At 41.0% G+C, this 17429-nt stretch overlaps 1 protein-coding gene across 1 annotated transcript in view; it reads left to right on the top strand.

The window, feature by feature from the left end:
• The first annotated feature begins 4490 nt into the window (after positions 1–4490).
• The window catches only part of LOC133641975 (P2X purinoceptor 3-like), a 72112-nt gene continuing 59173 nt past the window's right edge, over positions 4491–17429 (top strand). Inside the window, exons 1-2 of the mRNA XM_062036149.1 lie at positions 4491–4612; positions 17261–17396. Of these exons, the coding sequence (XP_061892133.1) occupies positions 4491–4612; positions 17261–17396 (258 nt within the window). The remainder of the gene's footprint in view (positions 4613–17260; positions 17397–17429) is intronic.

Genomic DNA, 17429 nt, shown 5'->3' on the forward strand with positions numbered 1-17429 from the left:
GGGTGAGTTTTTCCTTGCCCGTATGTGGGCTCTGTACCGAGGATGTCGTTGTGGCTTGTACAGCCCTTTGAGACACTTGTGATTTAGGGCTATATAAATAAACATTGATTGATTGATTGATTGATTGATGATATTATGGACCGTAGATGTTGAAATCCCTAAATTTCTTGCAATTGCACTTTGAGAAACGTTGTTCTTAAACTGTTTGACTATTTGCTCACGCTGTTGTGGACAAAGGGGTGTACCTCGCCCCATCCTTTCTTGTGAAAGACTGAACATTTTTTGGGAAGCTGTTTTTATACCCAATCATGGCACCCACCTGTTCCCAATTAGCCTGCACACCTGTGAGATGTTCCAAATAAGTGTCTGATGAGCATTCCTTAACTTTATCAGTATTTATTGCCACCTTTCCTAACTTCTTTGTCACGTGTTGCTGGCAACAAATTCTAAAGTTAATGATTATTTGAAAAAAAAAAAACGTTTATCAGTTTGAACATCAAATATGTTGTCTTTGTAGCATATTCAACTGAATATGGGTTGAAAATGATTTGCAAATCATTGTATTCCGTTTATATTTACATCTAACACAATTTCCCAACTCATATGGAAACGGGGTTTGTAAATAAAATAAATACTTGCATTTCCGTGTTCATTTATTTACACATATACACACACATAACACTCATCTACGCATTGTTGAGTTAAGGGTTGAATTGTCCATCCTTGTTCTATTCTCTGTCACTATTTTTCTGTGACACGCACAAAAGTGTTCATCAAATGCACTAAAGTCTGGAATCTTCCATCTCTCCCTAGCATGGCCCAAAACCGGTCAATCTTTGCTTCCTGAGGAAGATCTTCGCTGCCAAGCACTTGGTACTCCACTACTTCTTCCCGGAGGCTATCCAGGTCCAATCGCAGCTGCGGCTTGGAACTTACAAGCGTATTTCTTCATCTTACTCGTCGTCGGCGTCGCCATGGCTGTATCTTCCTCGTTCTTCTGCTTCGTCTCCTTGTTGTGTGCGCAGTTGTGCACTGCACTCTCTAAAAGCCGTAGATGTTATTGTCACATATGCATGTACAGTAGATGGCATGGCCTGTTTAAAAGTGTCACAACATTGCTGTTTACGGCACACAAACTGCTTTACGGTAGACGAAAACGTGACTGCTGTTGTTGTGTGTTGTTACCGCGCTGGGAGTACGTTAATGAAACTACCTAACATTAAACCCACATAAGAAACCAAGAACTCGCCCTCGATCATTCTACAGTTATAACGTGATTGGGCAGGCACACTGTTTATATTGTGGGAAAGCGGACGTGACGGACAGGCTGTCCTCACTCAAGTCTGCATGGAGCTGGAGGGGGCGTGACCTCCAGCTCCGCCGGAATTTCGGGAGATTTTCGGGAGAAAATTTGTCCCGGGAGGTTTTCGGGAGAGGCGCTGAATTTCGGGAGTCTCCCGGAAAATCCGGGAGGGTTGGCAAGTATGGCTGGGTGGTATATCGATATACGCGATATATCGTGGGTTTGTCTCTGTGCGATATAGAAAATGACTATATCGTGATATTCAAGTATGCCTTCTCACGCAGTTGCTTTTAGCTGCTGGCATTACACTACAGGCTCTCCTCGCTCTTTCCTGTCTCTCCTTCTCACAGACAGCAAGCGCAGCTTCTACACACGTCACATACTGTCACGTCATACGTCACATACGTATATGCCCTCTCGCAGCAAAGAGGTAGCAGCATGGCTAACGTTAGCTGTGATGCTAGAGGAGCGGCATGAGTGATAAGGTAATACAAGAGAGAGAAGGTGCGAATCTGGTAACAAATGAAGGAAGAATTAATTCCCCCAAAAAACAGAGGGGGTCCATCGTCTGGCGGTGGTTTGGCTTCAAGTGGGAATATGTCGAACAGACAACCGTAATTTGTCAAGTGTGGGGCGAAAGCGTTGCTATAAAAACTAGCATAACTGCTAATATGTAGCATCATTTGAAAAGTCACCTGCAAGAGAATGGACAGTGCTTACTCCGCATGTCAACATCTCCGTTCGGTGCCACACGCCCACACCATCAAAATGCAGAGGCAAACATTTCCAGATCAACACCGTATGAAAAAAATAGTGATTTTTTTAGGTGTGATTTCCTTCTCTGCATGAACGTTTTAAAGTAGCATATATTAATGCAGTATGAAGAAGAATGTTTTAATGTAGACACATAGAATCATCATACTGCTGTGATTATATGCATCAATTGTTCATTCAAGGCTAAGTCAAAATATCGAGATATATATCGTGTATCGCGATATGGCCTTAAAATATTGCGATATTAAAAAAAGGCCATATCGCCCAGCCCTACTTTGAACATGTCACGAGTGAGGCGCTGGATATTTAGTTCTAGTGGACCATTTTCCGTACCGCTATTGTCAAGGCGGCCGATTGGAACTGTGGCCGCAAGGTGGTTGGTGCCTGTCGTGGTGGTAATCCTAGAACTCACTGGTACACACCAGTGGTGAGGGATGCCGTCAAGATGAAGAAAGAGTCCTATCGGGTCCTTTTGGCTTATGGGACTCCAGAGGCAGCGAACAGGCAAAAACTCGGACAGGGGAAGAGTTCGGGGAAGCCATGGAAAATGACTTACGGATGGCTTCAAAATGATTCTGGACCACCATCCGCCGCCTCAGGAAGGGCAAGCAGTGCACTGTCAAAACCGTGTATGGTGGGGATGGTGTGCTGCTGACCTCGACTGTGGATGTTGTGGATCGGTGGAGGGAATACTTTGAAGCCCTTCTCAATCCCACCAACACGTCTTCCTATGAGGAAGCAGTGCCTGGGGAATATGTGGTGGGCTCTCCTATTTCTGGGGCTGAGGTTGCTGAGGTAGTTAAAAAGACCCTCGGTGGCAAGGCCCCGGGGGTGGATGAGGTCTGCTCGGAGTTCCTTAAGGCTCTGGATGCTGTGGGGCTGTCTTGGTTGACAAGACTCTGCAACATTGCGTGGACATTGGGGGCGGTACCTCTGGATTGGCAGACCGGGGTGGTGGTTCCTCTCTTTAAGAAGGTGAACCAGAGAATGTGTTCCAACTATCGTGGGATAACACTCCTCAGTCTTCCTGGTAAGGAAGGCTCAGGTGTACTGGAGAGGAGGCTACGCCGCATAGTCGAACCTCGGATTCAGGAGGAGCAGTGTGGTTTTTGTCCTGGTTGTGGAACATTGGACCACCTCTATACTCTCGGCAGGGTCCTTGAGGGTGCATGGGTGTTTGCCCAACCAGACTTCATGTGATTTGTGGACTTGGAAAAGGCAGTCGACCGTGTCCCTTGGGAAGTTCTGTGGGGAGTGCTCAGAGAGTATGGGGTATCGGACTGTCTGATTGTGGTGGTCCGCTCCCTGTATGGTCAGTGTCAGAGCTTGGTCCGCATTGCCGGCAGTAAGTCGGAACCGTTTTCAGTGAGGGTTGGACTCCTCCAGGGCTGCCCTTTGTCACCGATTCTGTTCATAACTTTTATGGACAGAATTTGTAGGCGTAGTCATGGCGTTGAGGAGATCCGGTTTGGTGGCTGCAGGATTAGGTCTCTGCTTTTTGCAGATGATGTGGTCCTGATGGCTTCATCTGGCCAGAATCTTCACCTCTCACTGATCTGGCTCCAAGTGGAGGAGTTCAAGTATTTCAGAGTCTTGTTCACGAGTGAGGGAAGAGTGGATTGTGAGATCAACAGGTGGATCGGTGCAGCGTCTTCAGTAATGCGGACTCTGTATCAATCTGTTGTGGTAAAGAAGGAGCTGAGCCGAAAGGCAAAGCTTCTTCCTGTTCTTTTTCGGACATGTTGTAATGAGAAACTGAAATATGTGATGTAACATATTGTAACTGTATGCATGTTTGAAATTCTCTAAAACCACAACCATATTTAAAGACATTTGTGTTTGTGGAAAAATTGTGGTGGTATTTAAACAATATTTTGAAATAGTGTAATAAAGCTAAAATTTCATGACCTTATTTTGTACCTCTGCAAACCCCTGGGAGTCCCTGTTGACCCTGGTTTGATGTGTGTGTGTGTGTTGTGGTGTGTGTGTGTGTGTGTGTGTGTGTGTGTGTGTGTGTGTGTGTGTGTGTGTGTGTGTGTGTGTGTGTGTGTGTGTGTGTGTGTGTGTGTGTGTGTGTGTGTGTGTGTGTGTGTGTGTGTGTGTGTGTGTGATGATAGTGTTTGGAGGGCGGGGAGAGAAGGTGGATGAGGATGCACTGAGAGATAGATTTGCTGTTTTGTCTTCTTGATGTTTTTGATAGCATCAGACACTGAACATTTATTTTTGTTTGGGATTTTTATTTTGACTTTGCGGTTACATGTGTGTGTTGTCCAGAACGAAAACGAAGACGTTTTTATTTCAGGAAACAAAGTACAAATCGCTAGAAAGATTTTTGTACTCTTTTTGAAGTTTTAATATTATATATTTTTTGTTTGGTGTGTAAAATAAGTGTTTTTCTACATACATTATCAACATGTGGTCATGTATTACTGACTTCTTTACTTATGAAACCACTAAGTCGGTGGTGGTGAAGAGTTGGACCATCGGCATCATCAACAGAGTCGTCCAGCTCCTCATCTTCACGTACTTCATCGGGTGAGTAACAATCCATTTCTACGCTTGTACACACAACTGCAACTAAAAAAACAATTTTCATCAAGTCCTCAAACGATTAATGCTACAAGTTGTTATTGAACCCATAACAAGTATATAACTCTCACTAAATAAACTGCATATGTCTTTATTTTACTTGTTCTAAAAACAACACATTAGTTTTTAGGAGTCATAATTACCATTCGATACAATGTGATAATTGATGCATCTTGAATTGATCTATACAGCTCTGGAGAAATCTAACTGACTACTGAAAAGTTATCTTTTCCTCTGACTTGACGATGTGTTTGTAAAGAAATGTTTTTTATTCTATAAACTACTGACAACGATACTCTCAAATTTAAACAAAAATATTGACATTTGGAGCTTTTTTTTTTTGCATTTTCATTTTTAAACAACCCAATTCTAGTACTTATTTTGACTTAAGAGTTCACAAACCAATATTTGGTGGAATAAGCTTGATTTTGATTATCCGCTTGCATGTGTCTGTGCATGATCATTTTGCTGTTGGCTGCTGACGTATGCGATAACGTATTGTGTAATTTTCGGATGTGATCTCGCACAGTATAGATCATAAAGTGGTACCTCAAGATATGAGCTCTATCTCAGCTAACTGTTATGGTTTAGGTTGGGAGCAATAATTGGGTTTACAAGCCTCTCAACCAGTGGCACCACTAGTTGGCAGCAGTAGGGTTGTACACTATATTGGTACTAATAAAGTCCCGCTTTACTAATGAATTAAAAACAATATTATAATGCCTTTGAAAAATACCTTTTTTTAACCAGCATCCTGCTGTGCTTTGGTGATGTTGCTGAGCCGAGGCGCATGATGTTGAGAGTGTCAAAACACACACACAGCGTATACAAACAAAAACATAGTGGAGAGGAAGAATGGCATAAAACGGCAATTCTACTGGTTAATAAGGAGGGTGCATATGCAACGTAATATGGAGGTATTTGGAGTCTATCGATAAATGTCACGCTTTAAACACAGGTGCTGCAAGCGCTGCTGAATAAACATTCCTTGCCAAAGATGGAAATACATCTTCAAACTTAGCTAAACAATTAAAAAACAAGAAGTCAGATCTGTTCAAGGAGTTTAAAGAGCAACAGGTAATGTCGCACAATTAGATACGTCGGTGCGCACACAGCTGTTTGCTTGTTGCCAATTTTTAGCGGAGTCCAAACTGCCCACGTAGCATAAAATAATGCAAGTTTATTGACTGAATTGTATTACAAATTGCTACAATTTGTGTTTTATATTAAGCAATGTGTGTTCTACCTTTTCATGTCTTATCTGTGCATCTATATTATTGTTTTTAGTGTTTACTAAGGATTGTATTTGTTTGACAGCACAGACCAAGATAAATCATGAAGCATTTAATACAATGCCAATAAAACCTTCTATTCTTATCAAACTTAATTCTAGACTATGGCAGGCTATGTGTAACATGTACACTTGTAAACTGTTCTTTGAATACAATAAGAAAAGTCCAATGTGTTTAATGCGTTTAGATATGTTAGATATTCTATAATTGTTCGTTGAGTGCAATAGGAAACATACATATGTTTAATATTTCTTAAGATTTTCTGTTAAAATGAAGCCACTATGACATTTTTTTGTGGTCCCGTTTATTTTAAAAAGTATCGAAATACATTTTGGTACCTGTACCGAAATATTCGTATCGGGCCAACCCTAGTTGGAAGTGAAATAGGGATAGGTATAGGTTCTGATTGTATGATAACCTTAGGTAAAAATATCACAATATGGGGTTACATTAACAGATCCAAAATGTGTTGTTTTGAAATGTCCTTATTGAAAATAACAAAAAAAAAACTTTTCAGTCTGTGTTGACAACTTCTGGCGACTTTCCAAATCCTCTTGCCGACTTTTTTGTAAACAGCTACTAGCGACAAATCTAGCAACTTTTTATGATGTTATTGGATACTTTTCTTGTGTCTTGGAGACTCTAAAGTTAAAGCATGCTGCAGTTTGCTTGTTTAACAGCACAGACCAAGATAAATCATGAAGCATTTAATACAATGTCAACGAACAGTGGTGGGTGCTGCCGTGAGCCCCTCCCCTGTTCCAAAGCAGTCAGTCGAACCAGCTGGTGCTGCTGCTGCAGAAGCAGAGTGGAGACCCTTCACCACTCAAAGTCCAGACTGCGAATGTAGCAGAAGAGAAAGTCACACACAAATCTAAATAGACAGAGCAGACATTGAAGGGGTGAAAGAAATCTAAAGGCTGGTTGTAATAATAGAAATCCTGTTTAAAAAATATACAACATAGGTAGCAAAAAAACCCTTCTATAATGATTAAAGCAAAATATGGACTGGACCAAAAATAATTCCATATTCTTTACTGCTCGCTAGTGTTACCATATCTGAGTTGTGTTGCAAAATGGGGAAATAACTACAAAAGTACACTTCATTCACAAATCATGTTTCAACAGAGGTAGGTGAGAATAGTGCATAATGCTGGCTATGGAGAAAATTCCAACCCTTTAATTATAGAATCAAAAATATTGAAATTCAATGACTTAGTGCACAACCAAATGTTAGAAATTGCTATGATAAAAAAGGGGTAGGATTAAATAATTTCTACTTCTTCCTACTCCCTTTTCGGACATGCTGTAATGAGAAACTAGAAATATGTGATGTAACATATTGTAACTGTATGCATGTTCAAAATAAAGTAAAATAATAACCATATTTAAAGGTCATTTCCATGTGTGGAAAAATTGCAGGGGAATATAAAACCTTTTTTTTGTCTGATCAAAATCAAACCCCCTCAGGGTCCCTGTTGACCCGGATTTGCCATACAAGGAGACATCACTGAAGAAAGGGGAAACGTGTGTGTTTGTGTGTGTGTGTGTGTGTGTGTGTGTGTGTGTGTGTGTGTGTGTGTGTGAGTGTGGATGTGTGTGTGTGTGTTTCATTTCTATGAAACGGAACCCTTTAGGGTAGACACAGGTGTAAAACAGGGATGTGTCATCGCTCCGACACTATTTTCCATTTTTGTTGCTGCTATCCTCCATCTCACAAACATACATCTGCCCCAGGGAGTCGAAATAATGTACAGAACCGACGGTCAATTGAATTTGTTTTAATGGTCAAACCACCACCGTATCCATCATGGAGCTGCAGTATGCAGACGATAATGCCCTCGTAGCCCTCTCAGAAGAGGACCTACAGTGCACTCTGTCTGCTTTTGCGAAGGCATACAAACAGCTTGGTCTTGCCATCAATATAAAGAAAACCCAAATCCTCCACCAATCACCACCAAACAGTAGTGCGCCTGTCCTGCCCCCAAACCTCTCAATTGACAAAATCCGACTGGAAAATGTGGACCACTTCCCATATCTCGGGAGCCTCCTGTCATCTAAAGCTGTCATTGACGATGAAATTCACCAGCGCCTCAGCTCTGCCAGTGGGGCCTTCTCAAGGCTGAGGAAGCGAGAACCGTGACCTCCAAGCAAAGACCAAAATCCTGGTCTACAAAGCATTCATGCTCCCCACCCTTCTGTATGGGTCAGAAGCCTGGACCACCTACAGCAGGCACTTAAAGGCATTCGAGACCTACCATCATAGATGTCTCAGAAAAATCATCATTATCAGCTGGGAGGACCGACGCACCAACACCAGCGTCCTGGAGGAGGCTGGCTTGCCCACCATCACTGCAACGATTGCCCAAAACCAACTCAGATGGACTGGCCATGTAGTCCGCATGCCTGACTCTCGCCTCCCAAAACAAGTCCTTTATTCCCAGCTTGTTGAAGGGAAACGGGCCCCGGGATGTCAAAAGAAGAGATTTAAGGATAACATTAAGGTAAACCTGACAAAGTGTCGCATAGACCTTAAGTCTTGGGAAGTCAAGGCAACAGACAGGACGATGTGGAGAAACCTTGTCCGTGAGGGTGCCGCGCAATATAATGACGACCTCCGCCATGCTGCACAAGACAAGCGCAGACTAAGAAAGGAGAGAGCATCCACCAAACAGGCCCAACCCAAACCCACCACCACTACATTCCCTTGTCCACATTGCCCCAGAATAATCGGGTCCAGAATCGGCCTCCATGCTCACCTGAAGACCCACAGGGACCAGGAAGGTGGACAGTCATACTCGACCATGAGTGACCGCTGATGATGATGATGGTGTGTGTGTGTGTTAGAAATTGATTTGAAAAGAAAAGGGATAGGTTTAAATAAGATCTACTTCTTCCTACTTATTTTCGGACATATTGTAATTGTATGCATGTTCAAAATAAACTAACACTAACACATAACTATGAAGGCATTGGAATTTAATGGAACGTCAGAAAAATTGCCTTTTTTCTTTTTGACAATATTATTTTAAAAAAAACATGAGTTTATATTACAGAGGCTTCTGGTGTCTTTAGTTTAAAATTGGTAAATTTAAAAGTGTGGGTAAACAACTTGCAATGTGTTGGAACATCAACAAAAGTTTACGATTAACTTTCAACAGTAAAAGGCGCAGGAATGTGCACAAAAACAACTTGTGGATGACAAGGCAGACGCCAAACAATAGGACAAATGATAATAATAAGACCACCTTTGGTGGTGATTGTTTTATAAACTATGCACGCATGTGGGTGAATTGGTCACATGTGTAAACAATTAACATGCCAACAGATGAAGCACACTGTTGATTAAGTATATGTATTTAATAAACAAAATGTACACTTTATGAATAAAGAATATATAGAAAATAACATTAAAGTACCAGTGTAATGGGAAAAATAAATGCTATTTATATGCTGAATTGTTTCATTTTATCCGTTAAACCATATCCACTTATATTTCCAATTCACAAAGTATATCAAAATATCGTCTAAACATCCACAAAATGCCGTAATTGCAAACGGCCATTTTGACTTTGGCAATTTCTGTGCGTTCGGGATCTGATGACGTCACGTGGGGAACTCCTTCACACTCTGCCCATAGTCAGCCGATCAACGTGACTGAAAATACGCTATATTGGGAAATAGATGTGCTGTTTATCATTCACAGTCCTTAAGTAAGACAGGACCAAATATGTTTTTCTTTTTTTATGCATTCTAAATCTTAAATAAACGTTAGCAAAAGTCAGCTAACAATGGAGTCAACAGGGGCTCTATTCGGTCCACAAAGCAAATAACCATCTAAAAACTGCCAACAATGCTCTATTTACATCTTGTGACCTGAATATTAACCAAGTATTAGCAATATTGTTATTACAAGCGCTAAGGCAGACTCTTTTTTTTTTTAGTGATACATTGATCACAGAGAGCTAATTAGCTTGTGCTGCTATATTGACATATTGAACGTGGTGAAAGTTAATTCTAGATGATGAATTATTTCTCTCACTTGAATAGTAGAAGGATGTGACCATAAACCGAGAAGTTAGTGAACTTTGACATCCAACTTTGACCCGTAGATGGTGAGAAAGACACACAAAAGACACTTGTTGTAGCAATTTTTTTTTTAACCTTTTGTGTAGATTATGAATCATTTTTCATTTATGGGAAGATATAAACATCCCATCAGTCGGCATCCAAGTCAGAGCAGACATTGTACAGTAAGTGACTGTTTTTTTATGCTTGTAGTTTGTATTTCTTGTTTAGCACTTAGCTATACCGCTGTACGATGCTTATATGTTTCACTGAAGCTGCATCTTTTAAGCACACAGCTTCTGAAACGTGTTCATTCTCCTTATATTCAGGCTAAAAAATATAAGGTTCTGGATCATCATTTGTCCCAAAGTAGTCTTTGTTGTCTCACACAAAGTATGCTGTGAGCAGTAAGTTTGTTGTTGTTAAGGCGTCTGCTCCTTCACGCTGCTGTTACTCTTCGTCTATTGCTCCGAGAACAGCAAGAACTTGACTTGATGAAAGACACAATGTGAATAGGGCTCCCTGCTCTTCGTGCACCATTCTCATGGATATGTTGGCTTTACTAGAGGGCTGTGTCCGCCAGTTAGAGCAGAGTAATTTCGTAACTTTAGACGCAAAGAACACGTTTGCTAGCGTCAGCTGTAGCGAGCTGACTAGCCCAGCTTGTAGCAGCTCTAAGTGGCCTACAAGCCACGGTGAACCGGTTCAGACACATAATAGATTTAGCCCTTTAGCTAGTCTTACACCCCAGTCTATTGGACACCACAACTTAGTCATAGGGGCCTGCATCACCCGGAACATATAGTTTAGTAAACCATATTCCCGTGGCCAGAGCACCTAACACTGAAGCTAGTCTTATGGAGCTTACTCGCAATAGGCTTAGTACACACGTACGACATGCTAATTGCACCAGTAGCTATGCAAACATAGTTGTATACGTCGGCTCTAATGACACTAGGATGAGACAGTCAAAGATTCAGAGATTACAATGAGGAACAAAGCTCGGACTTGTCTGTCTCTGGCCCCCTGCCTGAGAGAGGCAATGATGAGAGGTATAGCAGATTAGTCTCGTCTAACAAGTGGCTCGCTAGTTTTTGTAGAGAACAAGGACTACTGTTTATCGATAATTGGCCCTCTTTCCGAGGAACACCGGGCTTGCTGAGGAGGGACGGCCTTACCCTAACTGGGAAGACGCCATCACTCTTTCCAAAAATATAGACCACTATTTAAGGTAAAGTTAAAGTTAAAGTACCAATGATTGTCACACACACACTGGTGTGTTGAAATTTGGTCCTCTGCATTTGACCCATTCCCTTGTTGACCCCCTGGGAGGTGAGGGGAGCAGTGGGCAGCAGCTGTGGCCGCACCCGGGAATAATGTTTGGTTATTTAACCCCCAATTCCAACCCTTGATGCTGAGTGCCAAGCAGGGAGGTAATGGGTCCCATTTTTATAGTCTTTGGTATGACTCGGCCGGGGTTTAAACTCACAACCTACCGATCTCAGGGCGGACACTCTAACCACTAAGCCACTGAGACTAACCGAGTCACACTTGACTAACTACACTAGAGCAAGCTCGAACACAGGCAAGTACAGTGTCTGTTAGCCCGGGTGAGGAGTCAGTTAAACTAGAACTAACCAGTGCAAGGCTGGAAACTTCCTGCACACATAGCATTTCTCGTAACTCGCATTATGTTTTTTTCTGTAGTGACTGTGCCAGAGGTGGACATGCATTCTACTGAGGTGGCAAATTATGACACGTTAAATCCATCGCAGCCCACAGCAAATAATCTCAAGATCCCCAGCATATCAATTCCCAGACGTGATCGACATTATTTAAGGCACACTGCGCAAAATAGACGTAACATTATTAATATCAGCACTACGAATACCACTAACAAAAATGCCTCAAAACAGCCCACGACCTATGATATGGGCTTTTTAAACATCAGATCATTGTCTCCCAAAACGTTATTAGTTATAGAGGTCATTAAAGACAATCTTAAAGGCCTACTGAAAGCCACTACTACCGACCACGCAGTCTGATAGTTTAATTATCAATGATGAAATCTTAACATTGCAACACATGCCAATACGGCCGGGTTAACTTATAAAGTGACATTTTTAATTTCCCGGCAAACTTCCGGCTGAAAACGTTTCGATATGATGACGTTTGCGCGTGACTTTAACGGTTGAAGCGGAAGTATTCAGAGCCCATTGAATCCAATACAAAAAGCTCTGTTTCATCTCAAAATTCCACAGTATTCTGGACATCTGTGTTGGTGAATCTTTTGCAATTTGTTTAATGAACAATGGAGATTGCAAAGAAGAAAGTTGTAGGTGGGATCGGTGTATTAACGGCGGACTACAGCAACACAACCAGGAGGACATTGAGATGGATAGCAGACGCGCTAGCCGCCGACCTCACCTTGACTTCCTCCGTCTCCGGGCCGCCGACCGCATCTGTGATCGGGTGAAGTCCTTCGTCGTACCGTCGATCGCAAGAACGCAGGTGAGCACGGGTCGTGATGAGCAGATGAGAGCTGGCGTAGGTGCAGAGCTAATGTTTTTAGCATAGCTCTGTTGAGGTTCCGTAGCTAAGTTAGCTTTATTGGCGTCGTTAGCAACAGCATTGCTAAGCTTCGCCAAGCTGGAAAGCATTAACCGTGTAGTTACATGTCCAGTTTGGTAGTATTGTTGATCTTCTGTCTATCCTTCCAGTCAGGGGCTTATTTGTTTTGTTTCTATATGCAGTTAAGCCCGATGCTATCACGTTAGCACCGTAGCTAAAGTGCTTCACCAAGTGAAGCACTTTAGCACTTCAATAAGCACTTCACAAAGTGCTTATTGTCGTGGAGATAAAAGTTACTGTGAATGTCCATTTCGCGTTCTCGACTCTCATTTTCAAGAGGATATAGTATCCGAGGTGGTTTAAAATACAAATCTGTGATCTACAATACAAAAAGGAGAGAGTGTGGAATCCAATGAACCCTTGTACCTAAGTTACGGTCAGAGCGAAAAAAGATACGTCCTGCACTGCACGCTAGTCCTTCACTTTCACGTTCCTCATCCATGAATCTTTCATCCTCGCTCAAATTAATGGGGTAATCGACGCTTTCTCGGTCCGAAAAAAATTCATTTCAGTAGGCCTTTAATGTCATTGGTCACAGTGAAATTTAGCGAAAACCAGATTAATTTTTCCCGCTTAACGAGGCATCTCCTCCTAACTATATGAGTGCACATATTGCCCGTCCCTTTAAAAGGAGTGGAGGGGTCGCGCTAATATCCAATGAAAACCTTAACCTTGGCCCTATCCTAAGTAATAAATATAAATAATTTGAGGCGCTTACTATGAGGTCTGTCACACCGCGACCTCTCCATCGGCTGTTATCTATCACCCCCTGGGCTTTATTCGGACTTTATCATTGAATTTTCAGTTTGTCGCTGATCTAGTGACGCACGCAGATAATATAATTATAATGAAGGATTTTATTATCTATATGAATACCCCGTCAGACCCTCCGTGCGTGGCGCTCCAGACTTTAATTGATACCTGTGGTCTCACACAAATAATAAATTAACCCACGTATTACAACGGTACTACGATAGATCTAGTCCTTGACGAGGGTGTCACCACCTTCAAAGTTATGGTACTCCCGTACACTAAAGTAATGTCCCATCATTACCTTATAAAATTTGAAGTTCTGACTCATTGTCAACATGCTAATAATACGCAATGCTTTAGCAATAGCAACATTAATGCTGTCACAACTACGATTCTTGCTGGCCTACGGCCTTCGGTAATGACACCATTCCCAAATTATGTGGGCTCTATCGATAACCTTACTAATAACTTTAACGATGCCCTGCGCAACGCCATTGATAGTATAGCACTGCTAAAGCTAAAAAAAAAGCCCATAAAAAGGCGTACACCCTGGTTCACAGAAGAAACCAGGGGATACCTTTTAACTATCATGTGGAAAGCTGGAACGCAATTGGCGTGCGACTTAACTTGAGGCTTTCCGTCAAGCATGGAGTGATAGTTTAAAAACGTATAAACACACGTTAAGTTAGCTAAAACCAATTACTACTCCAATCTCATCTGCCTCAATAAAAACGATCGTAAATATGTGTTCAATACAGTCGCTAACCGGACAAGGGACTCCTCCCAGAAGCTCCACCCACTTGGCTGATGACTTTTTGAAATTCTTTACTAAGAAAATTGAACTCATTAGAAAGGAGATTAAAGATAACATGTCCCAGCTCCAACTGGGTTCTATTAATGCAGATACAAATGTATGTATGACGGAAACTGCTCTCCAAATTAATCTTTCTCTTTTAGAATAAGTGACATTAGAGGTTCCTCTAATGTTATTGTAGTGGTATGCACTTGTAAACGGGAAAAAACAAACAACATGATTACTTGACCCACTTCCTGGGAAACTTATCAAGGCGCTGTTTGTAACATTAGGACCATCAGTGCTAAATATTATTAACTTATCACCTTCCCCTGGTACTGTTCCCCTAGCATTCAAAAAAGCGGTTATTCATCCACTGCCCAAAAGACCTAACCTCGATCCTGAACTCATGTTAAACTACCAGTTGCACAGCAGCTAAATGAACACTTAGCGTCTAACAATCTCTGTGAACCCTTTCAGTCCAGTTTCAGGTCAGATCACTCGATGAAGACAGCCCACACAAAAATTACTAATGATATATTGCTAACTATGGATGCTGATGCGTCATCCATGTTGCTGCTACTTGATCTTAGCGCTGCTTTCGATACCGTCGATCATAACATTCTATTAAAACGTATCAAAACACATATTGGTTTGTCAGACTTGGCCTTTTCTTGGTTTAACTCCTATCTTACTGACAGGATGCAGTGCGTCTCACATAACAATGTAACCTCGGAGTATGTTAAGTTTACATGCGGAGTTCCACAGGGATCTTGCACTCTTCAGCATCTATATGCTGCCGCTAGGTGACATCACACCCAATTACGGTGTTAGCTTTCCTTGTCATGCTAATGACACCCAACTCTACATGCCCCTAAAGCTGACCAACACGCCAGATTGTAGTCACCTGGAGGCGTGTGTAAATGAAATCAAACAATGGATGTCCAGCAACTTTTTGCATCTTAACGCTAAGAAAATGGAAATGCTGATTATCGGTCCTGCTAGACATCGGCACTTAAATACATTTGAGAACAAAACAATTACACAAAGCAACTCGGTAAAGAATCTCAGAATTATCTTTGACCCAACTCTCTCATTTAAGTCACACATTAAAAGTGTTTTTAAAACAACCTTCTTTCATCTCCGTAAATTGCTAAAATTCATCCCATTTTGTCCACCACCGACGCTGATATCATTAATCATGCGTTTGTTACATCTCGTCTCGATTACCGTAGCGTATTATTTTCGGGTCTCCCTATATCTAGCATTAATAGATCACACTTGGTACAAAATGCGACTGCTGGACTTTTGACAAGAACAAGAAAGTTTGATCATATTACGCCTATACTGGCTCACTTGCACTGGCTTCCTGTGCACTTAAGAAGTGACTTTAAGGTTTTACTAATTAGGTATGAAATACCAAACGGTCTAGCTCCATCCTAGCTTGCTGATTGTATTGTACCATATTTCCGAAATCTGCCTTCACAGAACTCTGGCTTTTTAGTGATTCCCAGAGCCCAAAAAAAGTCTGCGGACTTCAGAGCGGTTTCTATTCATTGGGTTGAGTTGTTTCTTGCCCTGATGTGGGATCTGAGCTGAGGATGTCGTTGTGGCGTGTACAGCCTTTTGAGACGTTTGTGATTAAGAGCTATATAAGTAAACTTTGATTGATGATTAATTGATATTTGCATATACATTATCCCACAAAAGTGAGGGCACTCTGCAATCATTTTTACTTCAGTACATCTTGTCAAAGGCTAATACTAGAAATTAAGTTTGTTTAAACTTAGGAGTAGTCATGTTACAGCTGGTATACAAAGTGTAATTTCTATGCTAATGTCCGGATTTGTAATGTTTAAGTCTTTCGTCTGAATGTTTTTTTTACAGTTAAAGGTTTTTTTTTACTCATGGGAAGGGTAAGATATCATTTTAAATATTTTCCTTGCAATATTACATGGGCACTTTGGTGTGGATGAATAAAGCCTATTTTGAACAATTTCGTTTGCCAAGTTGATCAGATGCTTTTCTAATTACGGTACTTATTCTTCAGAAAAGTTCTCGATTATAATAACAGATTAAAAAACACAACAATTGATTGCAACTTTTACTTTCTCTTGCTCCAACAATCACAATAAGGGACTGATTATTAGCCACTAACTCTTGTATGATCCAAATACCACATGTTAAACAGCGTGTGCTAACTATACAATTGCATGTAATATTAGTGGCCGTCTTTTGTGTGATCTAAACTGCGTGTGCAATTGAAAAGTGGTGCGGAGAACCTTATTTAAATGAGGTGTTTGCGTGTACTACTGTCATTATGTGCCCTCCACATTCATGTTATGCTCTCCAACGTTGTGCAATGTTGTTAAACTCACAGCAAAAACTATAATATGTAACATTTTTTTATGCAATATAGAATAGTGATCTATAGACAACATAAATGTTTTTTTTAACTGTGTCCTCTGCATGCGGCAGACCCTCACAACAGCACCACATTCACGTGTCTGGAATGATTCAAACACAACAAAATACATATTGAAAACGTTTTTTTTCACAATGTGATAAATTACAATAATATAGTTCCTATATGACAAATAAACGGCATTAAAAAAAACACACCAGCAGACACCAAAACACATCAATTGAATTTGTTTTAATCAGTCCCTTAAGTCATCCAGCAGATAAAATATTATAAAATTATACTGCTGAATAGACAGTATGTCTATTATACAGTATTTTAATTCATATATGTTGACACACACAGAATGGAGGATTATCTGTCCAATTTGTCCATGTGCGAACTGTGACAATTTGTACTAACTTTTCAGATGTACTAAATAAAGATGCAAAATAGCACCTGCAGAAAAGTGATTAGCATTGATAAATCACGTTGAGTGTGCTGAATAATTATATTTGCATCCCATGTAGTCTACACCCATCAAAGTATTGACTAAAGAGTTTTGGCTAGGACTAGCTGCTACTACTTTACATTGTGCATTCATCTTAGATGAGATAACAAAGACATATATTTGTTATTTTGACTTTGTATTTCAGGTGGGTGTTTGTTTATGAGAAAGCTTACCAGGTGAGGGACACAGCAATCGAGTCTTCAGTAATGACAAAGGTGAAAGGTTTTGGAGTCTACAATGACAAAGTCATGGATGTTGCAGACTATGTCACGCCAACGCAGGTATGATCTTCTGTTGATCAATGGATACGGCAT

Source organism: Entelurus aequoreus, linkage group LG24 (genome assembly GCF_033978785.1).
Source record: "Entelurus aequoreus isolate RoL-2023_Sb linkage group LG24, RoL_Eaeq_v1.1, whole genome shotgun sequence".
NCBI lineage: Eukaryota > Metazoa > Chordata > Actinopteri > Syngnathiformes > Syngnathidae > Entelurus > Entelurus aequoreus.